At 39.8% G+C, this 26,283-nt stretch overlaps 1 protein-coding gene across 1 annotated transcript in view; it reads right to left on the bottom strand.

Moving 5' to 3' along the window:
- Positions 1-2,850: 2,850 nt before the first annotated feature.
- SCIN (scinderin) overlaps positions 2,851-26,283 on the bottom strand; it is a 77,212-nt gene continuing 53,779 nt past the window's right edge. The window contains exons 9-16 of the mRNA XM_058526410.1: positions 24,196-24,317; positions 18,711-18,801; positions 14,154-14,324; positions 9,866-10,043; positions 9,151-9,272; positions 6,289-6,366; positions 4,324-4,384; positions 2,851-3,704 (exon numbers count right to left, since the gene is read on the bottom strand). Coding sequence (XP_058382393.1) covers positions 3,577-3,704; positions 4,324-4,384; positions 6,289-6,366; positions 9,151-9,272; positions 9,866-10,043; positions 14,154-14,324; positions 18,711-18,801; positions 24,196-24,317 — 951 coding nt within the window. The 3' untranslated portion in view covers positions 2,851-3,576. The remainder of the gene's footprint in view (positions 3,705-4,323; positions 4,385-6,288; positions 6,367-9,150; positions 9,273-9,865; positions 10,044-14,153; positions 14,325-18,710; positions 18,802-24,195; positions 24,318-26,283) is intronic.

Here is a 26,283-nt window from a genome sequence, read left to right as displayed (position 1 = left end):
ATTTCATCCCTTTGAATAACCTGTCCAATGCAGAAGTTATTTTGAAGCCACTTCTCTAATGTTCTTACAAAACAAACAAACAATAGTTAAGATAACAAAACAAGAGTTCACTTTGCATAGGTTCCTTGTTTCCTGGTCTTTTGCTCAAAGGCCATAATCTGATTCCTTATTTGAAATTCCTGAGATGTGCTACGTCTGACTAGACTACTTATTCTGATTAGCACTTGGTTTTCCATGATTCACTAAATGTTTTTTGTTTCTTTTCTAGCCACAAATTTCACACGAGTGTGCTGTATTATTTGAAGCAAGGAAAGGTCTGTAAAGCACTAGTAGCTGAGGACTAAATATATCTCGTTTAGGTTTTCATCCCCAAAATCTTTGAGGAAAATCGAAGAGAAGAAAAAGATCTAACGTTTCATATTAAAAATTAATATGCAATAGCTCCATTCAAGAAAAAATAGAAAATTAATTATGAAACTTTTATATTTATTAATGAGGTTGTATGAAACTGCATTTCAAATCCAAAAGACTAACTACTATACAGGTTTATATCTAATTTGAGTTTTAAGACTACACAATATCATAAACCCCTCTATAATCCACCAAATTTTCACCTTTTTAGAAGTAGACCACTTCCCCTGCCCCCACACTGATTTCACACAAGTTGCAGGTGTTTCTCGAAGCCATCTCAGCCGTGGGTGTGATATTAAAACGGCAACTCCCTAGCTCACCCTTTCCAGGTAGTTTTTAAAGATTTTATTTATTTATTTTTTCCCTCCAAAGCCCCAGGAGATAGTTGTATGTCATAGCCGCACATCCTTCCAGTCGCTGCACGTGGGACGCAGCCTCAGCATAGCCGGAGGAGCAGTGTGTCGGCGCGTGCCAGGGATCCGAACCCGAGCCTCCAGCAGCGGAGCGCACACACGTAACCGCTAAGCCATGGGGCCGGCCCTCCAGGTAGTTTTTAAAAATCCTCTTTATCCCTTCTCTCCAGCAGCTGCCCTTCAGTTTACTAAATCACAATCACAAGTCTTCTTGATATAGCAGCTGTAGTGGCTGGTAATTTCTGTGACAACCTCAACTGTTTCACTGGGGCAGTGCTGCTCAGGGCTGCTCAGTAGATGTGTCCTCCCTGTATTGCCTGTGCTGACGACATGGCTGTCTCCTCAGGTGTCACTATCACTGCCCCTGAGTACTTGGGTTTGGGATTTGGGAAAGCAATCTTTTCACAGCTCAGGCTTAAAACAGCAGTACTGTTTAAGATGAATTTTTTCTAGTCCAGTGGTGACAGTGGGAGAGAACCCTGAGGGATCTCCCTGCATCTTTAGACTTCAGCCCCATTATTTCAGGCACGCTCCCATTTCTGGGCCTTTGGACTTGAGATACCTTCTGCCTGGGTGTGACCACAGGTTCACTCCCTCCCCCTGTCAATTCTCTGTGTGAATGTCTTCTGCTCAACAACGCTTTCCCTAACCACCCTATTAAAAGTGCACTCCGCCCCACTCTCACCTAGTATTTTCTGTCCTCCTTCCCTATATTTTTTTTCTCCATAGAACTTGTCTCCTAATCTACTTATTGACTTTGTTTTGTTAGCCTATTCCCTGGAATATAAACTCCATGATAGCTGGGATTTTGTTTCATTCACGTTGGATTCAAAGTGCCTAGAATATTGCCTTTTCATTCACGTTGGACTCAAAGTGCCTAGAATATTGCCTGACACCAAGTAGATGCCTCAGAGATATTTACTGAACAAAGGAACAGTCCCTGGAAGTGCAGCTTCTCACGGCTTCCTTACCTCCCACACAAGCCCCATTCACCTTCAGGCCCTAAGGGAACTGACCCCACTTCCCCCTGCCAGGACCCAGGCCAGGACCCAGTCTGAAACCTGCACGCCCTCCATTTCTTCAGACAGAGGGTGAGAATTCCTCAGATCACTCCTGGCTCTGATTCCCCTCCTCAACCAGCCACTCCCCTAACCTGGGCCCTGTTTCTACTTTCCTGGAGCTCCATCTTCTGCCTCAACTCTTCTTTTCTGGGGGTTGTTAAACTAATCACACAAGGAGGCCATTAGACTGAGGTGGTTCTAATGCCATGGTGGCCTACGTAAGCAAACCAAAACCTAAGCCTGTAAATGCCTCAAGGTTATGAAATTGAAACCTAAGGACAAACAATCACAAACAGTCAATCAATCATTTCCTTATTCTGCTTCCCCCTTTTCTCTCTAAAAGTCTCTCCTTGAGCTCCTGTCCTGGAGTGCTCCTAACCCCTTCTGGTTTGGCGCTGCCCCATCCAAATAGATTTTTGCTCAAATAAACTCTTAAAACTTTTTTTGTTTGTTTTTGGTGAGGAAGATTGGCCTCAAGCTAACATCTGTTGCCAATGTTCTTCTTTTTGCTTGGGGAAGACTGTCTTTGAGCTAACACCTGTGCTAATCCTCCTCTACTTTGTATGTGGGATGCTGCCACAGCATGGCTTGACGAGCAGTGTGCTGGTCCGCACCTGGGATCCAAACCCGCGAACCCCAAGCTGCCGAAGTGGAGTACGTGAACTTAACCACTACACAACTGGGCCAGCCCTAAACTCTTAAAACTTTTAATATGCCTCAGTTTATCTTTTAACACGGCCCAGGTAACATATGCACTGTTATGATCTTTAAAATCTTTCATGGAAAAAGAAAAAAATCTTCCACAATTATGTAACCATGGAAAAAGCTGGTTAATTTTGACTACTTAATAAAGATGAGTTAAGAAATATTAAATTCATATTTATTTATGCATAAAAGTATTTAACCTTAAAATCAATCGTGTTATTAACTCACATATCACATCTAAATAAAATGTCACAACAAAAAACTTTTTCAAAAAGAGATGTATTTTAATAATGAAAGACAGTATTAGCGAAGTTTTGGGTACATGTATTTTGTGATATTAAACACGTACTGCCAAATGTATATATACCTAAGTGAATTAGAATACAAATTATTTTGTTATGGAAAAGCTGTGCTTTCAAAGCCTTTTAAAACCACAAAAAAGGTAAAGTTTCTCTTAGAAAATGAGACTTAGGAATTAACGGTCTCAAAGGCACATTGACTAAAGAAGAAAATAACAACAGACTTTTAAAGCTATCTTAACACAAACCTTACTGCAAATACACAATTCTTCTGAACACAATACATAGAAAAGAGCATAACCTCAGACGCATTATGGCTTTCTTCTCTGGCATGTTAAAAAATAAGTTTGGCTAATGGCTCCTGATTTATAAAATTTCCTGACAAGCTCCTCTACATTGTGCATAGCTTTCCACTTCTAAAAGGTCACATAAAAAGACACAAATCCGTTTCCAGCAGAGCTAATATTGGTTCATAACAAATGTTTACTTTAGGTTATTTTAAAATATTAACATATGAAAATCCCAGTTTAAAAAGAATTTCAAAACAATACTAGGTATTTAAAAATAGCCATATGCCTGAGGTTAATTTTCTAAAGTCAAACAAACAAACAAAAACTTTTCTCTTCCGAAACAGCAGTGGGACAGTTGCCCCATAATGTTTGTTTGCTTTTTCTTACAAACGTCAGTTTACCACTTGCTGGAATCCCAGCCCAGGAACCAGCCTGTGAATGTGGGTGGCTCATGGCCCTGTTTTATGATGACAATTGGTGTCCTCTTGTCTCTTCCAGAAGGGTCTGTCTCAAGGTACATTTTGGCTAAAAAGAGTTGCAAAGACATACAAATTCAGTTAGTCTCCATTAAACCAAAATAACCACAGAATGAAAAGTCTTCCAATAAAAGTAATAAATCAAATTTTTCTTGCCCCCAAATAGCCAAATACTGTTCCATTTGGATAATTCCTTATAGATTTCTCTCATCTGCCATGGAATGCACCAGGAGAGTCTCCTTATTGCCTGAAGAATTTCCAAATTTTATGAAATTATCCTTATGGCATAATTATTATGTTTTTCAATAAAAAAAATTGGGCCAGAAAGAACAGCATTACTCAAAAGGAATTGTTTTAAAAATCTAGGTTATCATGGTTATGGAAGTTTTACTATTTCCATAATTAAAAAAAGTAAGTGAATTTAAATTTTTCAGAATAATTGATATAATTATATTCTAAATTAGGTAACAAAACCTGTTTTTCTTGTTCCTATTCTGAAATTCTTTAGTCTAACAAAATTCCATTACTCTTTAGTCTGAAGATGAAAAGCTAAGATTCTTCTCCATTTTGATATGTAGTTTTGGAGGATATGGTGAAAAAGAGCAGTCAGGAACTTGGTAATAACCATTCAGAGCTACTACCATAATTGTCCATGGGATCTAGCTTACCAGACTTCAGAGATTCTGCTTTCTCAACTTCATTGGCATCTTTGCCAATCCAAATAAAAATCTGAAAAATGAAACAATAATAATATGTACTATTTGGTGCTTCTCACACATTGCTCATTTAGTCTTCACAACAACCCCAGAAGTCAGGAGGCGCACAGAAGTTCAGCCACTTTCCCAGCATTTACACTTACTGGGAGATAAATTTATATCCAGCCAGTTTGACTCCAGATTTCACATTCTGATATTTTATGTTTATATAGCATTTTCTAGTTTATAAAGTGAACTTTCTCAAAAACAATATATTGACTGTATTTTGTACCCACCCCTGGAGCGTGTAAGGCACAGTCATTATCCCCATGTTATTATCCTGAGGGGACCACACTTGACTTGTTTGTGAGCACTTCAGACTCCCTTCACGAACTTCTGACTTAAGCCTAGTGTTCTCCTATAGCATTGTATCCTGTAACACTTTGGTAAAACTGTTATAATGTTGAGCATTTAAATATTGAGGGTTTAAAAAAAACTGATATAATTATATATTCTGAAAGTATACTTCTCCTCATCAAATGTGTAGGTTGGGTCCTCTAATGTTGAAAAATGCTCCTGAATTACCTTATATTGAAGTCACTTTAAAATCACTTCTTGGCAGAGAAATTTTCGTCAAATTAGGTTTTTTTGTGTGTGAGGAAGATCAGCCCTGAGCTAACATCCATGCCAAACCTCCTCTTTTTGCTGAGGAAGATTGGCCCTGAGCTAACATCCGTGCCTATCTTCCTCCACTTTATATGGGACGCTGCCATAGCATGGCTTGACAAGCAGTGCGTCGGTGCGTGCCTGGGATCTGAACCCGCGAACCCCGGGCCGCCGCAGCGGAGTGCGCCCACTTAACTTCTTGCGCCACTGGGCCGGCCCCCTCAAATTAGTTTTGATTGTATTCTAATTCATACTGAATGTGCTGGAATATTTGCAGGGCATAGAACAAACCATGACAGCAGGGTAATGTAAATAAAAAGTATTATGATTTTAAAAATGGAAATGTGTTACGGGAAATATTCTAAAGTATCCATGACTACAGAAACAATAGGGTTGACTAAAATGGGAATAATTAAATTCTTCTGAATAAGGCATTCTTATTTTATAATCCTAAAATACACAAAGGTATTTTATTGACATGAGGTTTCAAATTTCGTATTTAGAAATGTGATCCATTCACCTGGGGAGAATCTGTGACTAGATCTCAAATTCAAATATGGTAATTCTAGAACAAGAACCTAAGGGGACTGAATGACTTAGCAATTAAGAACAGACCTAAAAGCAACAATCTCTGTGGCTGACTCTAAGACCAGGCCTAATTCAGATAAGTGTTTCATAAGTGTTCTATACACGTTAGTTCCTAACATATTTATTTTTCCCTTTCACCATTATTAGTTTACATAGTGGTTAAAATAAAAAAACAACTATCAGATGTGCATGTCAAATCATCATTCATTTTCTCCAAAATAAAGACATACATAACAGTCATATATTGTGCTGTGTAGATTCAAAACTATTCTGTGTCTTTTTTTCCCCCAGAGGAGGGGTCCCCTATGACTTCTTGCCAAATTTCAAGAGAAATTCTGAACATTTCAGTTTCCCTCGTGGCATTGTACCGACTAATGCACTGATTAGTTAAATGAATGGATGAACGTATGAATAAATTAGGAGTGAGTGAAATAAATGAAAAATAGAAGTTTTTTGCCTAAAACTATACAGCCAAAGATGGTAGCTGTGGAATTATTTCCACAGTAAGAAACGAACTTGCCACACATATCAGTTTTATTGTTTGCCAAACTGCGTTGAGTCTCTTTTAAATACAGCCTAAATCCATCAGTCCATTTATTATTAGATCTGCCATTTCTCAAAGCAGGTTTTGTCAGCTCCCAACTATAAATACACTCTCTTGTTATGAACAAAATACAGTTTTACCTGTTCCCAAGCATCTAGTAACATGACATCATCTTCTGCTAAATCATCCTGGGTGAACTCTCCCGGAACCTCTTCAATCTGAAACATATGAAAAAGCTTTATGACCAATAGGAGTAAAGCATTAATTTTCTAATACATAGGATACAAATGCCCTGTATTATTTTGGAGCATGGCAAAAATAAAGTTTAGTAGTCATTTTTTTCCTCCTTTTGGGTAACAGAGATTTAAGTAACTGTTTATCTGTTTAATAGGGTATCACAAACTGATGGCATCTTACTTGGCGAGCACAGCACTTAATCTAAACATTGTACTTGAGTCAGTCTGTCAGTCAGACAGTCAGTCTGACCACAGTCTCCCTACTTCCAGTTCCTTATGACAAATTGCTTCACAGATTTATGTTGTCCTCCTAACCCTAAAGATTTCTGAGTTTATGGTCTGGGTATTAAATTGTCTTTCATTTTGTAGGTCAAGATTATTTTAATAAAATCAATAGGTCCGGTCATTTTAATAAATCAACAATTTTCAATAAGATGATATAACAACATTGCATATGCAAAATTTAATTATTTTTCTTTTAATGGTTTAATATTTTTAAAGAATTCTGGATGAATCCCCCCATGCTTAGGAAGGTGGGGTAGGTCCCCAATTCTTCCCTTCCTCCCTCTGCCCTGTGACTCTGCAGTGCATCGAGTAGTTGGAGTTGACTGTGGCCTTAGCCATGTCATATTAGCAAACGTGACTCAGCAGGGGCCCTCTTGTGGTCCTGGGCTCTGCCAAGAGAAAAACAGGCACGAACCCAACCTGCAGTGCGAAGCAGAACCTCACAGCTGAGCCTAGCCCAGAAAAACCTGGCCCCTAGCAACCTGCAGCCCTCTGAGCATGACAATGCACGTTTATTGTAATCTGATGAGATTCTGAGATTGTTATAAAACAACAACAACAAAAACCTATCCATTTACAGAGGGCAAGGAATTTGTTTATATTATCTTTTTACAAAATATTTACCAATCACATAATGACTTAAAAAAACAAAAATTTTAAATATCACTTACTCTGTGCCAGGCACTGTTCTAATCCTTTATATGAAACACCCAGTTTAATATTCACATCAAACCTATGAAGTAGGTACTAGAATAATCCCCATTTTACAAATGAGAAAACTACAGCACAGAGAGGGCAAGTAACCAGCCTAAGGTCACAAAGCCAGTAAATAATATCCCCAAGAAAGTGATATCACACAGGCAGATCCATTCTAAAAGCTGTGCTTTTAATAACAGGCTCTACTGCCTCTTATGAATTTACACAACTAAAGCCTGCTTTCTGACAGTGATAATAAGATCAAACACCTGTTGATAACACTCTTTTTCCTTAAATTGCAAAGGGAGTAGAAAAGGTTCCCAATAGCAAACAAGAAAATGGGTAGGTGCAGAGAAAAAGTGTATTTCTCTTAAATATATGCATGACAAATAGCTTCATTGGAAACCAACATGTTTCATTTTATAGCAATATTAGAAAATAATTGGGGCCGGCCCGGTGGCGCAAGAGGTTAAGTGCATGTGTTCCGCTGCGGCGGCCCAGGGTTCGCCGGTTCGGATCCCGGGTGCGCACCGACGCACTGCTTGGCGAGCCATGCTGTGGTAGCGTCCCATATAGAGTGGAGGAAGATGGGCACGGATGTTAGACCAGGCCCAGTCTTCCTCAGCAAAAAAAGAGGAGGATTGGCAGATGTTAGCTCAGGGCCAATATTCCTCACAAAAAGAAAAAAAAAGAAAGAAAGAAAATAATACTAATAAATAATTATAGAATCATATGCTGAAAAAGAAGTTGTTTGGATGCAATATTAAATTAACAGTGAAAAGAGTAAAACAACAGATTCTTCCAGCAAGTTTATAAAATACAGGGATTTCCTGCAAAGTAGTGAGCACAATGCAGAGCCTGACAACCAAGTCTATCACAATCCACTATTTAGATCTTTAATTTTCAGGTCAAATCACTTACAAGCTTCCAGTGTGTTTTATACATGAGCAGTTTCTTCTTCAAAGCATTTTATTTCTAGCAAGCAATGTACCTAGGAAAACACTCAGGAAGTTTTCATGTGTGCGTGTTGAAAAATAAAGCTTGTAATCACCAGGATGTGGTGACCAAATCTTTAGATCATTCTTTAAGTGAAAAATTTACACAAAAGCCTAGTAAGTCAAGCAGAGAAAGCTGGATTTTTGTGGTTAAACTGAGATGAGGGGTTGCATGCAGCCCAGGATATTTCAGAGCCCAGTATAAAAATCACTCTTGTAAACAGATACCTTTACTTCTAATTGCCTGGAATGCAAAGACTGTAAATGACTATGAAAGAAAACATTCCTGCTGATTTCAGTTGATTTGCAGGTGCATATACGGATTTCTGTGATTTCATCCGGCGACCATAATATTTCCATAATAATTTCTTATTCAGTCAAATGGTGAAATTTTTTATTCCCTTGGGACATTGAAGTGTAAAATTTACATAGTTCGATCAAAAACCACTATTGATGACCACAGAAAGTGTCAAATTATTAAATGAGCAAATCCAACCACATACATATTCAGATACTAACTACCACATGCTGACACAGGTGCAAAGTAGCTGATATTTTTAAGAGTAGCTTGATTTATACAGCACCTTAGAGTTTTCTTATGCTTTCATATCCCTTACGTCATTGACTCTTAAAATGAGTCTGTGAGGAGCTAAGATTAGCATCTGTGGTTTGCAGGTAAGCTAAAACTGAGAATCAGAGTCGCAACATGGCTGAAAAGTGCCAGAGCCAACATCGGAATGCCTCTCCCAATACTGTCTGGTTCTATTGCAGTGTTTTGCAAGACACTTACAATGAATCTTCCAGTCTTGTTAGAGCAGCCGTAAAGCCGAGGAGGATGGTCTTCAGCCTGGGTTTCTAGCAGTGGCGACGTCTGGTAGTCTTTTTTCCCTCCAAGGGAATCCCAAAACTCCTCTGTGGAAAACACATTGAGTTATCCAATGTATTTTCAGGAGCATACAGTCGGTATTGCTTTATATCTTTTTTTTTTTTTTGGTGAGGGAAATCAGCCCTGAGCTAACATCCGTGCTAATCCTCCTCTTTTTGCTGAGGAAGACCGGCTCTGAGCTAACATCTATTGCCAATCCTCCTCCTTTTTTTTTTCTTCCCCAAAGCCCCAGTAGATAGTTGTATGTCACAGTTGCACATCCTTCTAGTTGCTGTATGTGGGACGCGGCCTCAGCATGGCTGGAGAAGTGGTGCGTCGGTGCGCGCCTGGGATCCAAACCCGGGCCCCCAGTAGCGGAGCGCGCGCACTTAACCGCTAAGCCACCGGGCCGGCCCAGTATTGCTTTATATTAACAAATAATATTAGCTCACCTTATCTTTAATGTTAAGAAGTTACTTAAACATAGCAGGTACCATCACCCACTTTTGCAACTAATGCAAGGATTTTTAACCCCTGTAACCTTTACAAAGTGACTATTTGTGGAAAAAAATAAACTACGTGATTAGCAATCATACCACATATAAGTTCTGGGTAGTGTCCTTCACCCCACAGTACACACCTGGTTCCTCGCCTTCCTCAATCCTTGTGGTTTTGCATTTGAGAACACTTGCCACGTACTCTGCGCCTTTCTCCTCCTCCTGGCTAGCACCTTTTCCTATCCAGATGTAGCCATTGTTTTGTTGCAGTTTCAGGACAAAACCATCATTGGAATTCAACGAATCTGCATCAACATCTACCTAGAGTATGAAGAAAAATAACACAGCGATTCAAATTCATTGCTGCTCCCTCAATAAACATGTCCAAGCAGCTGTGACAGTGACAAACCATCCACAGCCTTTTGTCCTGATCCCAGGATATTAATTCAAGGCGGCACGGGTATGCCACTATGGCGTTACGAATATTAGGGTGGGAATACTTTGGTCTTTGTCACTTTAATGCCCAACTGCCTGCAGATAGTAGCACAAGCATCTAAGAATAAAACAAGCCAAACTTAAGTGATGCGTAACAAAGATAATATTCAAAGAGACCATAAGAACAAGGATGGGCTAGAACTCATCTTTGGAGAGAGGGCATAATATTAAAAAATGACACAGATAAAGCAAAGGTGTTCAGTTTTTCTCTCTCCTACTAGAGAGGGGCACATAATATCATCAAACAGGGACCAGAGTCCAATGTAGGCAAAGAGATCACAACATAGATTCACTGAAAGGTTCTCCAGGCTCAGATAAATGATAGCTCAAGTTATAAAAGACTATTATAGGGGATTAAAAACACAGCAATGACATACCCCTTCCTTTCAACCGAGCAGCTGTGGGCACTGTCTAGGATCAGCCAGGTGAGCACAGCTCTGCTCCATGTGGCCACAGAGGAGTGAGAGGGACCTGGCTGAGCCCAGATTCTAACCTCAGGGTGAGGCTGAAGGTGGAACCTCTGGGCAGGGACAGGCACATGCAGAGTCTCAGGCTTGAAAGGGAGCCTGAGGGTCCTAGGATGGGCTTGTGTCTTTGTATCTACGACCTTGTGATTCTGTGACTCTGTGTTGGTCTCTGTGAGAACCTCTATCTGGCCATATGATTGTGTGACTGTGACAGTACATGTCTGACTTTCTGCATGACCGTGGGACTCAGTGTGATGTGTGATCACACAGAGATGAAGAAGAACCAGCAAGGAAGACTGAAAGAGAGCAGCCATGAGAGAGGAAGAAAACAAGGTGTGGTGATCTTGAAGCCAAGTGAAGAGAGTGTCTGAAGAAGGAGCTGGTGATCAGCTGTGCCAAATGATGCTCTTTGGCCAACTGTGCTGAAGGCATCAACCACACAGACAGCTGGATTTCACCCGGTTCATCAGGATCCTGTCCCCAGAGAGAGCACTAGAGGAAGAGGGAATGGCTGATGGAAGTCTTAGAGACAAGTTCCAGGAGTTGGCAACATTCAAGAAAGTGTTTATAGTCCTCTTTCAATAGGAACGAGGTTTCAAGGACTAAGCTCAAAGGAATCTATCAAATATGGTGATGGAGAATTATAGTAAACAGGATTTCCAGTTTCTAATCCAAATGTCTCCTTATTGGTACAGAGGAAAGCGCTTGGATGACGGAAAGACAGGTGACGAGAGGCCCATGCCCAGACTGATGTGGGATCAGGGAGGTAGTTCCAAAACAGAATGTTACAAAGCTTTAGCCTCTCAGGAGATGAAAACAGAAAGCCTTATAAACAATGATTTTGACCAGCGCCTTTTGGAGAGGCTGGGAACGTGAAGGCTAGTTTGAGAGGCTGCAAGGAAATAATGTCTCATAGAGAAGGGCCCACTGGGGAAGAGACCAGTGCAAAGATTCTCAGTGACTCTTCCATCTGAAATCAACTGAGAGCACCTGTAGATGAGAGCCTGTCAATTTGATAGATTTAAAAGTAAATTAGTCATAATTGAACACATGAGAATCTGTGCACAGAATGTTCTGGATGAGATCAATTCATACAATGGCATTTAAACTATATGACTAAGTGAGATCACTCTGAGGAGGGCCAAGACTGAGCCTTGGAGCACTCAAGCACTTAGAGGACAAGCAGAGGAGGAGAGTCCAGCAAAACTGGACTGGAGTGAAAAGTGGAGTGCAAACACTATTTGGAAGAGTGGCCCTGAAGTTTGGAAGAAATCCTGGTAAGTGTGGTGTTTCAGAAGCCCAGTGAAAAAAAAACAGTGTTTTAAGAAGACAAGAAAAGGCGACTGTGGCAAATGCTAGTGGAGGTTAAGAAAGCGGGATCGGGAAAGGGATTTTTGACTGAGGCAAAGGCAGGTCACTGGCAAACCAGATGAAAGCCATTTCGGTAGAGTGGCGGGAATGGATGACCGAGTGCAATCGCTTTAGAGAGAACAGGCTTAAAAGTAGGGACAGTGAGTGAATGAAACAACTGTTTTGAGGATCTATACTCTTAGGGAGGGCAGAGAAAGGATGTGGTCTCTAGGAGGGTTAGGGTCAAGAGAGAATTTTTAAAGAAAAGATGAGAGTGTTTTAAAGGCATATTTGTATTCCAAAGTAAATACTCTAGGACAAAAGAATAAATTGATACAGAAGAGAAAGGAGATTATTGCCTGTAACAATGATGAACTTGAAGGGGGCTATGAACACGGGACAGAGAGAAATCCAGAAAGGTCCTTAGGAAGGCCAGAGGGCAGGGGATCCTGGAGGGAAGCTGGTGGTGGGGCGGGGTGGGGGGAATCTGGCCTCAGGCAGGAGTCACATTTTATTTATTTACGCAATAAATACGTATAAATTTATTTACCAATATATTACTTTACATAACCATTATTATTTATTGTTAATTTATGGATAGGAATATATTGATATTAATTTATTAAATAATTTAGTATTTATACGTAAAAAACCAGTATAAAATATTTATTAATTGTTAAATATAAATAAATCAACACTTTAAATTTATCTCATAAAACAGGCAGGAAGGAGAATACATATGTACAGATGCAGCCAAGTTGGTGAAATTGGAGGGGAACAGAGAAGGTGATTCTTGTGCAAACTCTGAATCAGTTATCAGCAGAGAGCAGGGATGTTGGAGATTTGGAGCGAGAGGAGGACACGAAGGGTGTGACGGATGGAGACGGTGCATGGATTCAGGTATGAGATTGCAGAACTGTCAGAATGTGCGTCCTGGAGTAAAGCAGCTGAAGTACAGGGGATGGCTGCCAGAGATCAGAGGTTTGAAACAGATTTCTGAGGTGCTCAAGTTATCACCAATGCCCAGGTTTAGTACGGGACCATGCGAGTGTGAGATGAAAGGGGGTCAAAGACAAGACTGTTGGATGAGAGAAGCCACAGCGATGGAGACAGCGAGACAATGGCTGAAACCGTCAAAGAGGGGAAGGCCTGGCAGCTCAGCAGACGACAGCACAGGGGGCTGGGGGAGGGAGGGTCTGATAAGAAGGACAGAAGTCAAAGGGCAAGAGTGAGACAGGAGGGTACCCTGCCCACCCCCATCTCTGGTAAGAGGGCACTGTGGAAAAACACAACTTCCACTTCAGGGGGCTATACGGGAATCTGTGTCTTCAGGGGACAGCCACAGAGCAAGAAGGCCAAGAGGGAGGTCGGCTTAGAGAAGAGGTTGCAGGTGGACGGATGCGATGACTGACCCGGTTTTAAAGGCTCAGCTCAATGGCTTGTGTGGTGGGGAGGCGTTGGCAAGTGGGTCCAGGTTTGGGGGTTTACAGAGTGTACAGGGCAGTTTACGGGTGACCTGGGAAACTTGGATTTCGATGGTGAGTGAGGTGACCAGGAGAAGAGGTCAAAGCACTCAGCCATGTAAAAACCCGGGCCTGCTGGCCTTGCCCACACCTGGAGGCCTTCTTGTCTTACGACACTGTGAGATGGGGTTTGATTTCTTTCACAGCTGCTGTCACAGACAGCTTATTTGGCCAGTTGAGCTACGGTTCTGGCCCAGTGTGGTGAAGCTTGCTTCCCACATTCCTTACACTTGTACAAACAAGGGCCTTCCTTGTTCCCCAGTGTGGTCAGCTGACCATCACCTGCCATCCACCTTACTCCAGGCCTTTCAAGATAGAGCTTACACTGCCTCATGCCTTGGACAGCCTGATTTGTTATATTATTCTTAAAATTTGTTTTGGTACAATGCAGTTGACAACTGTGAGAGGCCTGGTGTCTGGAGTTAACTTTTTACTTGATTCTCCTACTTTTAGTATTTTTTATTGTGAATACTGGATTAATTATAGAAATGAAGGGAGTTTACTTGCCAATTTCTTAAACACTAATATTTCTTGATGACTCAAGTCCACTGGGAAGTCCATAAGCAGGGCACGTTTTATTGGGTGCATGACATTACCTCCACGATTCTGGTGATAGATGCCAAGTTTCTCCGGACTTGAAAGAGGCGCGTAGGGGGAGCAGGTGCCTGACCTTCCTTCTTTGATGTTCCATTCTTGTAAATAATGAGTGGTTTGTCTTTGAACAAACTCAGCAGGTGAGCAGGTTCTTTGCCTTGGGAGACTCGAATCTGGGGGCAGGGATGATAAAAGAAATAATCAAGGGTGCATGAAAGAAGGTTGTACTTCCAAATGTGTTCTTATTTTTCTTTTGAAAACAAAACAAAAAATAAACTACAAGTCAAGAGCTGGAGGAATGATGATTAACAGAAAATATAGGTTAATAATAATCAAGCACAGTTTCCCCCCCGACTTAAGAATCATTTGTTACTCTAGACATGGCACCCTGAACAGTTTCTTCTCAGGGAAAGATCACCACATTACTGCAACACTTTCCACTTCCAGAAAGCATAAACATGTTCAAGTCTGTTCATCTACATCTCCTAAAGAGAAAAACAACAAAGGGCTGATGTATGCCATCTTTTATGAAAACTACTCTTTTTTCAAGAGTGCTAACACTTTACAGATGTTTAGGGATATCCTTGTTTCTCACATGTTTTGGATCTTGTTCAGAAGGTTGAGAGACATGCATTCAAATGCTTCAAAAAATCAGACAACACAGAAGCATACTCAGGGGCCAGCCCCGTGGCTTAGCAGTTAAGTGCGCGCGCTCTGCTACTGGCGGCCCGGGTTCAGATCCCGGACGCACACCGACGCACCGCTTCTCCGGCCATGCTGAGGCAGCATCCCACATACAGCAACTAGAAGGATGTGCAGCTATGACATACAACTATCTACTGGGGCTTTGGGGGGAGAAAAAAAAAAGGAGGAGGATTGGCAATAGATGTTAGCTCAGAGCTGGTCTTCCTCAGCAAAAAGAGGAGGATTACCATGGATGTTAGCTCAGGGCTGATCTTCCTCACCAAAAAAAAAAAAAAAAAAAAAAGAAGCATACTCATTATTTCTAAATCCCTACAACTGTGAGATGAAAAAATAATCATAAATCTATCTAGGGATGGATAAAAGATTTTTATCCAAACATCAGAAACTGGCAAAAATAAATGGAATATACTTTCTACTTTTAAACTTACCTTTAGAAATGGTAATAGATTTGTTTAATATAAGCACTTTTAAAAATGCAATATAAGGACTTTTTAGGATAAGAAAACAAATGATAAATTATTTAATTTCAACTATTATCTTAACACCAGATAGTGGATTAGAAATGAATTTCCTATTTCTTGCATAAAATATTGATGCATTCTTTTACATAAAGTGTTCAAATTTTGTGCCGCTCCCCTATTTTTTTTCCAATTATTCTGCTCTATGCTAAAATTTCACTGTCTCAACTACTCTGGTGTGTCTTTTTCTAGAAGCCAAGTGAATGGGAATGCTGAAGCACATCCCATTGAAGGGAGGCCTAGGGAGCACTGAAAATAATTAACTTCACACATATCTTTCAATTAGTAGACATTCAAATAAGTGAGTGGCAAATTAGGAAAATTTTGAGTCACAGCCCAAAAAGGTTGGCGTGAGGTTAGCTAGGAATACCTAAAACTGTTGTTGGCTTAGCATTTCCCATGACATTGAGAAAACCTCAACTGCCAACATAAGAGAAAGGGGGCCACTGATGAAGCCCCATTCTCCACTGTGAAATGAAAACAAGAGAGAGAACAGGTAAATTGAAAAAATTTCAATACTGTTAACATACTTTACAAAGGAATGTTTAAAGCAGCAGTGAAGGACTTGAGTTGTTTATGCATTATTGTAAATTACTGCCATCTAGTGAGTAAACTAAACATTACCATTTCAATGTCAATTTGGGATTCAACTGGCTAACGTTGAATGGAAATTAATTTACTGGGTATATGAAATATTTTACTATAGAACATAGAATTTATAAGGCATAAGAATTTATGAAGATTTATATCTTCAAACTTTTTGCACAGTTTGGTAAGGAATACTTTAAAGATAATTAAATGGCATAGATGTCAGTTCTTAGCTAGAAATATTTCACTCAAGAAATGAATGTAATAGTTTATGGAGAAATAGAGTTTCATGCATTTAAAGAATTCGTTCATCTTGTTAATTTGCTAATTAAAAATTAACAAAGTTAGTTTTTAAAAAGTTAATATGCACCTTTAAATTTAGATCTAACTGGCTTTATATATCCATTAATAAGTACCATCGTGGAAAGGAAACCAACTGAAAGATCAAATTCAGCCTCCACATCTTAGATTTTATGTTCTAAAAGTATCTGACTTACTTCTCTATTTAATTATTACCTTTGAAGAAGCAACTACACATTTATAAAGATTTGAAAACAAAACAAAAAACTTGTATGCCACATAGAATCTTAGCTCACTTGACATCAGGCCTGAGAAAGTTAGACACATCCTTGCAAAGGGAAGGCTAATCCTGCTGTATCAGAAATGTCACTACGCTGGCCAAACCAGCACCTGCTCTCACTCTCAACCTCAATCCAGAGGACGCTTTTCCCAACAGACCGGAGCAGACTCCTTCCCAAAAACCAGCCAGAGAAAATATACAGGCAAGCAGAAAAAACTAGATAGTGTGGGCTGCTCCAGCTAGGAAGTGAGGCAGGGAATGGAAGAAAGGTTGAGAGAGACAGAAACAGAGAGAGAGAGAGAGAGAGAATGAATGGATATGAATGAACTAGGGACAGTTTGCTGTAGGGTCAAGGAACAAGCCAGCGCCACTCCTGGTAACGGTTAGGAAGAGGAGTAGACACACCGTGGAGCAGATTGGAGGGAAACAGAGTCTCCTTAAAGTCTGTATTGAAGCTACACATTAAGGAATTAAATAAGCAAAGACCAAGAATTTCCCGTGATTACTAATAAGCATCCTGAAACAAGTAGCAGATACTTGACCACAAACATAAGAAGAGGAGCAGCAGAGCTTGAGAAAAGAGGAATGAAGGTCAAACCAGGCTGGAAAGGGTCCCTCTGACACAATGAGAGAACTAGAACTAGACATTGATATTGGAATCCTATTGTATGACATTCAAACTTTCATAATAAATAAGTCAACACATTATCTCTCTCTCCCATCTTTTCTCTGTCTATCTCAATCTCTCTCTCTATATATATATACTAAAAATTTGACTCATTTATATTTATACAGAATTGTCATTTTGAATTTGGATTCAGTCATTCTCAACAAATTATTTTTTATTTTCAGAAATATCCAAATAAAGAATCCATCTCTCTCCTCCTTCACATCATCCTCTCCTTTCTTATTTCTCTTCTCTCCTCTCCTCTCCTTTTCATTTCCTCCTCTGTGATTTCTCTCCCTCTCTTCCCTCCCCTTCCTTCTCCCTTCTTTCCCTCCTCCCTGTTCTCTTTCCCTCCCCTCTGGTTTTCTCTCCCCTCCTCTCCTATTCCTTCTCTTTCTCTCCCCTCCCCTCCTCTTTCTCTTCATCTTTTACCCTCCCCTCCACTTCCCCCGTCACTTTTGGGTGTTGGACTTTGTTTCAGTCAAGATTCTGCAACCCAGAAGGGAAAAATAAGGATCCATGCTCTCTTATCAAGGTTTACTTCAGTTTGCCTGTGCAAAACATAACTTATGCACTTTTGTGATTTGAGTGCATATAAACTATTGTTCTATTTTTTTTTTTACCACCAATTAGAATTATTAATCTGTGCTTGTTCTATACTGTTGTATTTAACTCCTAATGCTGCTGTAACAAATTACCACTATTTTAGTGACTTAAATCAGCACAAATTTATCTTACAGTTCCGGAGGTCAGAAGTCCAAAATGGGTCTCACTGGACTAAAATCAAGGTGTGACTGGGTTACGTTCCTTTTTGGAGGCTCTAGGAGTGAATCCACTTCCATCCACTTTTCCAGCTTCTAGAGGTTACCCATATTCCTTGGCTGGGGGCCCCTTCCATCTTTAAAGCTAGAAACTGCTGGTTGAGTCTTTCTCAACTGCCTCCTTTTAACTCTGCCTGCCTTCTTGTTTCACTTATAAGGATCCTTGTGATTACACTGGGCCCATTCGATAATCTCAGATAAACTTCCTATTTTAAAATCTGCTGATTAGCAACCTTAATTCTGTCTCCAATCTTAAGTCCCTTTTGCCTTGTAACAAAACATATTCACAGGTCTTGAGGATTAGGACGTTGACATCTTTGCAGGGATGGGGTGGGAGAATTATTCTACCTACCACATCTGTTTAACAACATCTGGAAATGGTAAATCAGAAAAGTTTTAATGTCAAGTGACTGTCACTGACATATGATGTGATTCTAAAGGAAAGATTCCTTTGGGCCCTTAAATCTGTTAGTAGTTTATTTTGTTTGTTTGTTTGCTTCCTTTTTTCCAGAATCTGAGAGTATAGCATGAGAGTAGGAATATTCCAATACCAAAATGAAAAAAAGGTAATATTTAGAAAATGTCAAATTCCCATCCCAACGTGGCAGGAGGACTTTAACTCAGCAGTGGGCTAGCAAAACCTTCACATGTATGAGTTTTGGGGGCAAAAATATCCCAACCTGCACAGCCTGTCCGCCAAGGGACCTATCCAACTGAACAGTCAGGAACGCTGATGTTGTCAGCTCATCCCTCGTGGCATTTGCTCCTTGCCTGGAGGAACCAAAGTAAAATAAATTAGCTTGTATTTAAGTTTTAAGACCTTCTAATACAGGCATTTCAAGTGGAAACTTAAGTTATTATGAAAGATCAAGAAGAAACCGTTTTAACATGATATGGCCGTAGAAGCTATCATTTTTTGCAAGTGTTAACAATGAGCTGTGAATTGTCCTATGTATTGTCTAGAACCACATTGTGGTAGGTATTTTTACCTCCGTTTTATAGGTAAAGAAATTGAGGCTTATCTCCTTATATATTAGCTAAGTAATCAGGTCTCTCTGATTTCAAGTTGGAGCTGCCTATTTTGGGAAACCATCTCCATAGTGAAAATAATCCATCTGAGTATGAGAATATGAGCCAAATATATTTGGCAGGATATTAGGGCATTTTATCTTTCAACGAATATTTGGTGAGCATAGTACCAAATGTCTGCATCCAGAAAAATGAGAAAATAATCATCAGAAGTAGACAATGGTTAGGCTCCATTTTGTCATTCTAGCAATTCTTTAAAGGAATTATTAATAAAACCATAAGAGAAGCTAAACTACTAGCAATCCACATGAGGGTCAATAAATCAATTTGTCCAGTTCATTTGCAACTTCTCTGTGTATAGCTTGTGGCTATAACTCCAATCACTAGCTTAACCTGTAAAGCCATCTTGGGCAATCTGCTTGTTTGATGAGTTTGTGGGGTGGGGTGGGGGGAAGCAGCCAAAGCATTGAGCATTGTTTGTTTTTAGCCAATTCTCCCATGTCTATTTGACTTGGGGTTAGCAGGAGGAACACTAATTCTGGAACTGGATTCTGAAAGTTAAACATACCTTTTCTTCTGAAACCTTGAGAATGACCTACCTGTTCCATACCCAGAACAGATTAACAATAATCTCCCACCCTGGGCAACAAACACACACACACACCCACACACCCCTAAGCACTGGGTGCAGGGAGAGTGTCTTATTTATCCCAGAATATATTATTGCACCAACATAGTCAAATGATTGAATAAAAATGTTCTATAGTGGAGTGCAAAAAAAAAAAAGGGAGGATATGCTCATGTCAGGCACACATTTAAAAGAAAATAAAAAATGCTTTCCCTAATAAAGGTACCCATAAAAATAAAGTCTTTTAATGCTAATAGCCTAAATTTTCCATGAGCCTATAATGCTAACAAACACTTCTGTGAGCCACTGGGAGCAAACGGTGGGGAGTAACACCGTGGGGAGTAACACCAAGCTGCAGGTAACAGCAGGGTCTGTTACAACCTGTCATTCCTTCATCTAATCTGTGGTTTCCCGGCTATTTTTCCATTTTGCGTTTTTTTACAGGAAAAAAATTCAACCAACCAATAAACAATATCACCAAACTTTTGTCTCCAGTTTGCTTTTTTTTTTTCCCCCTGGAATATTTCAACCAGCAAACTTGAAAAACATCACAAGACTTTTGCCTTCTGACTCTTAATAAATAGTTCACTACTTATCTGGAGGCCCTCCTCCTCTTCCTGTCAAAGTGATGGATACTCTCATCCATACAGATTCAAACTAACTCGCTTTATGGATCTAGGACCCAGGGGTCAAGTGCTCCACTATAATCAAACATAATAAAGTCACTCTTTGCCTCTAATTTTGAAATCCTATGCTTAAGGGAAAAAAAAAAGACATCTACTTTGACATGATTTCTTCTTTATAAACCTGTGGTGCTTGTTGTTCATTAAAAATAAATGCTGCATGAAAATGGAATTTACTGCTTCAAGAGACTCATCATTGTCATTGTTCAATGTTTATGCAATTTCAATTACCTGACATTTCGAAGAAAAGACCCCTGCTGAAATTATCTCCTTCACATAACATGCAGTTTATCACATAAACTGGAAAGTTGTTTAATTTGAAAGCCAGTCTTCAAGAGATCTGCTTATTTTCTAAATGCCTCTTCAATACCTTTATAGAAGCTTTGGAAGTCCATACAACCTTAACAAATGTACATATTTAACATCTGTGGTATTAAATGGCAAAGATTCATAAAAGGACTTTCACGTATCTAACTTATATTTGCTATCTAAGAAAGACATACGTTTGCATCATAGAAACCTTGACCATATCAAATTGGAAAGAAGAAAACTAAATGACCCCCTCCCCCATCCACAGTCTCATCCCAAAGATAGTAACTATTAATAATGTGGTATACCCTCATTATCTTCTCTTTCTCTTTGAATTTTTTACGGGGGGGGGGGCAAACTTGGTCTCCGGAGTTCCTTATCTCAGTAAATGAAACACTACGCACTTGCGCACAGACAAGAAATCTGGGTGTCCTCCTTGACTTGGTCATCTTCTCCATTCCCTATAACAAGTCTTTCAGATGCCAATTCCTTAATACCTTGCAAACTTGTCTCATCCTCTCCCACCCCATTGCCCTTATACTGAGTTCTGGCCATATTATCATTCAGCTGGATTATTGCAACAAAGTCCCAGTGGTCTCCCTGCTACCAATCTTTTCCCACGAGTCCAATCTTTAGATGTCAACCAGAATAATTTCTCTAAGATGAAAACCAATTATTTCCCTGAGCAAACTCTTTGACTGGCTCCCACTGCCCTGAAAATACAGTTCATCCTCTCCAACGTGGTTACAAGGCCATTCACAATTTGACTCCTTCCAATTCCTCTGGTTTTATCTTTTGCTCCCTAACTTTGCTCCAGCCATACACCATTATTAGCAGATTAGAGCACACATTTCCCTGCAGTGCTTGGAACAACTTCCTTATCTGCTTGCCTGTCTAGCTCCCACTTCTGCACCCACTTAGATGTCACTTCTTCTAGGAGCCCTTCACCAACAGCCTAGAAGTAGGCTTGGGTGTCCGTCTAAAAATCACTCAGCTTGGTCTTATATTAAAATCTTTCATACTTCATTGAAATGCCTGTTAATCATCTGCCTCTCTTTAAAGTACAAGTTCTTGGGGACACAGGCTGTATTTTTTTCCTCCACTGTATCTTTAGTATCTGGCACAGTGCTGGGCACATCAAAAGTGCTCAATGAATACTTTCAGATGATTTAAGGAATAGCTATTGCATTTAAAATTTATAACCTGGTTTAGTCTGTTTTAGTTATATCCACATAGTTATTCATGTGGATTTCAAATGTTAATTCCTCAAAATATTCTTTTGAATTGCTTCTTTAGTCTCTCTTGTTAGAGCTAAGTGCTACAATCAATTATATTTTTTACCTACAAAAGAGAATTGAGAGGAAAACCAAGAAACAGAATGTAAAAGAAAAGCTGACTGAGAACAATTAATTTATCCCTATGAATGCTATGCTTTGGACAAACACTTATCTGAATTAAAATTTTAGAAATGGAAATTGCAAAATAAAGACATATCTTCAGGGTACAGCTGCACTCAGGCCTTAGAGTTAAAGAGAGCAGCAGATCAAGGTGTGAAATGCTGCTTTACCAGTTACAACCCAGTTGTGACTTGGGGTTAAATTGCTTAATCTGTCTGATTCCTCCCCTCCCTTTTTTCTTTTGAAAATAACTTGGTTATGAAGAAAACAGATAATATATGGAAACATCTAGCACTCTGCTGGCCCAAACATTTTGCCCCAAAAATGGTTGCTATGCAGTTGACATCTTCAATACAGAACACAACATAGGCTACACAGAAGTTGAAATACAATGATGTACCTCTGAAATTTATATAATGTTATAAACCAACGTTACCTCAATAAAAAAAAAAGAGAAAAAAACTGTCAAAGAGCAGGAATTCTACACTATGGACAATATATTGTGGTTTTGTAGATTATATGTGTGTTCAACTTTTTGTGCAAGTATTAATGTCATAATAAAGTAATACTACCAACATAATTAAATTTGCTTTTTAAGAAAGAATGACAAATTCTTGCAACAGAACACACCATAATGATGAATTTCTGAAGTAAGAAAGTCCTCTTGTAACAGATTTCTGAATGCTCTGCTTCATTGAATCTGTCGGACAATATGGCTTTATAGAGGAAGTTTATGTTTGTAACGCGATTTTCTCCCTTTATGTTTATGAAAAAGTCTTGATAATATACTAAGTTTTGATAATAGACTAAATAATGTCTCAAAACTTTTATATCTCTCACAACATCAAGCACTATGTAATACACAATGTAGTTTCTCAAATTGAGTTTTCCATCCGATGATGGCATTCTTTTTTTTTTCTAAATACAGTGAGTTTTTTATTATTAAAAAAACGCACTACATACATCCATTTGATGTGGTATGATGTGGCTCTAGGGTGAGAAATGTCCCGTGGTACAGTGGTTCTCACCAATGCTGGCTGTGGCATACATCACAATCTCAAGAGTCCCACCACTGGAGAGTCAGACTTACTGGTATGAGGTAGAGGTCAGGCGTTAGGATTTGTGAAAAACTGTACAGGTTATCGTGTGCAGCTAGTGTTTAGAACCATTGCCTATGGCAATGCCTGCCTATCATTAAAGTGCATATGCATCACCCGGTGATCTTGTTAAAATGCAGGTTCTGCTTTAGAGGGTCAAAGGTGAGGCCTGAGAATCTACATTTCTAACCATCTCCCAGGTGACGACTACTACTACGATGCTTCTAGTTCCCAGACCACACTTAGGGTAGCAAGAGCCTATGGCATCGGGATAATCATCCCATCCCCTGAACTTCCTTGGGCTGAAGGCACTGGTCAGTGTAAGCAGTTAGTGGTCACACTGTGGAGACCAATATGACCCTGCTATCTGGTGAAACACTTACCAATGAAAAATGTCACCAGCATGGTATGTGCATTTAACTTACTTGGTTAGATAGTTCCCGTTAAAACATAGCCTTGGCACTGACTCTGACTAACTAAACTTAATCTTTAATTAAATCATTATACAAAACCATTAAGATGTGGATACATTTTTTTTCTCCATTATTGCTATGACTTGCATGGCAATTAAAGAATAGGGATGCAATTTGAGGTCTCTGGCATATAAAATAGAATCATAAATCATATATACATCCCTCAGGAGGTTTGCCTCACTGCAACTTTGCAGCTCCAATCAGGCTGGGCCTCTATGTTTTAACAGTAAGACGTAGTATCCAATGCTGGTGGGTTGGAGTGTTAGCTTGCACAGGAAATGAGATATTCAACTATGTATCCACTAAGAGAACACTACTATTTGAATATCAAACTTTTTTCCTAGACTAGGGAGGATGATTTTTATCTAACTTCCCCTGCTTGTGAACAGCAGCTACAAAATATAGTCAAAATCATATCGAAAGAAAAACTACAGAAAATCTCACTGGGGTAACTATAGGATAATTCTACCCCATACTGCATGGAATTCAACTTTGGAGCAAAATCTGGCCCCTGTGAAACTTGAGATCTTGTGAAAGAGGGAAACTTACCAGGTGTAGATAATCTGCCCTCTGGGATAAGTGTAGAGGATAATGTAGCAGTCACCGCCATAGAATTCACCATAGGAGTTTTGGTCAATTTCTATCCTACCGTTGCTTTCAACACGCCAAATCTGAAAGGAATGGAATATGCAGACGAAAGTTAAAATTCTTGATCTAATAATTCTTCTCAGAATTTTTAAAAAAATTTTGGTTTAGATTTATCATTAAACAATTTTTGAATTTTATCAATGTATCAATTTGTTTATTGATTTTTTTATTTATTTTATTTTATTTTATTTTATTTATTTATTTTTTCCCCCAAAGCCCCAGTAGATAGTTGTATGTCATAGCTGCACATCCTTCTAGTTGCTGTATGTGGGACGTGGCCTCAGCATGGCCGGAGAAGCGGTGCGTCGGTGCGCGCCCGGGATCGAACCCGGGCCACCAGCAGCCGAGCACGCGCACTTAACCGCTAAGCCACAGGGCCGGCCCTGTTTATTGATTTTTAAGGTGCTTGTATTTCTTTTGCATCCTCCACAGTACTTAGCTCTGTTCTGAGCCTGTTGATTAATAAATACCTGTTGTTTGATCCATTTGTGAAAATACCATGACATTTTAGTGGAATAACAAACTAAAATATTCAGCTCAGAAATATATCTCATAACTTACATAAAATTTTTCATCAGCTGGGAGATAATTTTTTTAAATTTCTTTTTCCCTGCACTTTAAGTCATGAGACTACTGTTTTCCCAGGCAAGAGTGGCAGATTGTGACCAAATAATAAAGATGCCAATTGCACGACTTCTATTTTCAGAAGGCGCCATCCAGGCGATAAGACTGAAAAGATAAAAGCAGGCAGAGCCAGTTTTTTCCTACTTCCTCATCCTCATCACAGATTAAAAACACTCCAAGTTGGACAGTGCGAGTTGTAGATGAAATAGGAAAGTAACACACGAGTGAGAGACTGCCAGTACCATGCGCGTGCACACACACGCCCTCCTGCCTGGTTCCTGGTGAGGAGCAGGCTAGACCCTTTGCTTTGAAATTTGGAGATGAGCAAGTAGAGAGGAGAGGTACAGTGCCTTCTTCCCATGCCATTCCAGTGAGCAGAGGAGAAACAGCAGCAGAGCCTGGCTAAACCCAAGAGCCTAGAGAGAGCCCCCAGATTTCAGCAGCCCTGGGGTGGTACAGGAGGACATCTCAGAGATGCTGTGGTCTGACATGGAGATTGTGGCCAGGACACAGCTGGTGCTGGGGAGCCAATTCTGCCACAGGACCCTCTGGCTCTGCTGGGCTCCATAAAAGGATGTCTGAGCAGGAGGCAGATCCAGACCCAGAAGTTGGAAACTCCTGACAGGCCATGTGGGGCATTTCTCCTTTTTCAGTTCCCACAACCCCTGTATAGCTTAGATTCACACCTCATGTCTTTGAAAAGAGGAAAAACTACTTCCTAAATCTCTTTACTACATACTTTGGTCAAAGCATTGTGGTAAACCCTGGGAATATAGAGATAAAATACTCATTCCTGACAAGAGGAACTGACAAGAGGTCTAGGAGGAGAAATTTGTAAGTAAATGAACAATTCCGTGGTACTTCTATGATAAGTCCTGTGAAAAATTTTACTTATAGTTTAAGCACAGAGAAAGGCCATTTCAGTGCAGAGGGAAGGCTTCTCAGAAAAGATGCAGCTTGTGTCATAACTGAGTTACAAAGCAGTAATGGGAATGTTAGCCAGATGGCAGAGGGCAAGAGTCCTTAAGGCAGTGGAGGGGTGAGGTGGAGAGGAGAACAAGGATCAAAGCACGGAAGGCCATGGAGGCCCAGCTGAAGATGGACATTCTCAGCAAGACTGTGGAGAGCCATTAAAATATTTTAGAATGCAAAGTGACAGCACTCAGTTCTTATTACATTAGATGACTTAAGAGTGGATTAAGTGTGAAGAGATTTGAATTAGAGAAAATTATTAGGGTTTTTTTTTTTTTTTTTAGCAATTTTTGTCAACAAAAAGGAATAATCAACAAACTCAATTTGAATCCTCTAAAAACATCTGTGATTTTAGCACATAACACATGCCCAATTTGCTTTTGTGACTGCCTC

The sequence above is a fragment of the Diceros bicornis genome, chromosome 3 (genome assembly GCF_020826845.1).
Source record: "Diceros bicornis minor isolate mBicDic1 chromosome 3, mDicBic1.mat.cur, whole genome shotgun sequence".
Classification (NCBI taxonomy): domain Eukaryota; kingdom Metazoa; phylum Chordata; class Mammalia; order Perissodactyla; family Rhinocerotidae; genus Diceros; species Diceros bicornis.
Note: the sequence above shows the minus strand (reverse complement) of the source record. Positions and strands in the feature narration are given on the sequence as shown.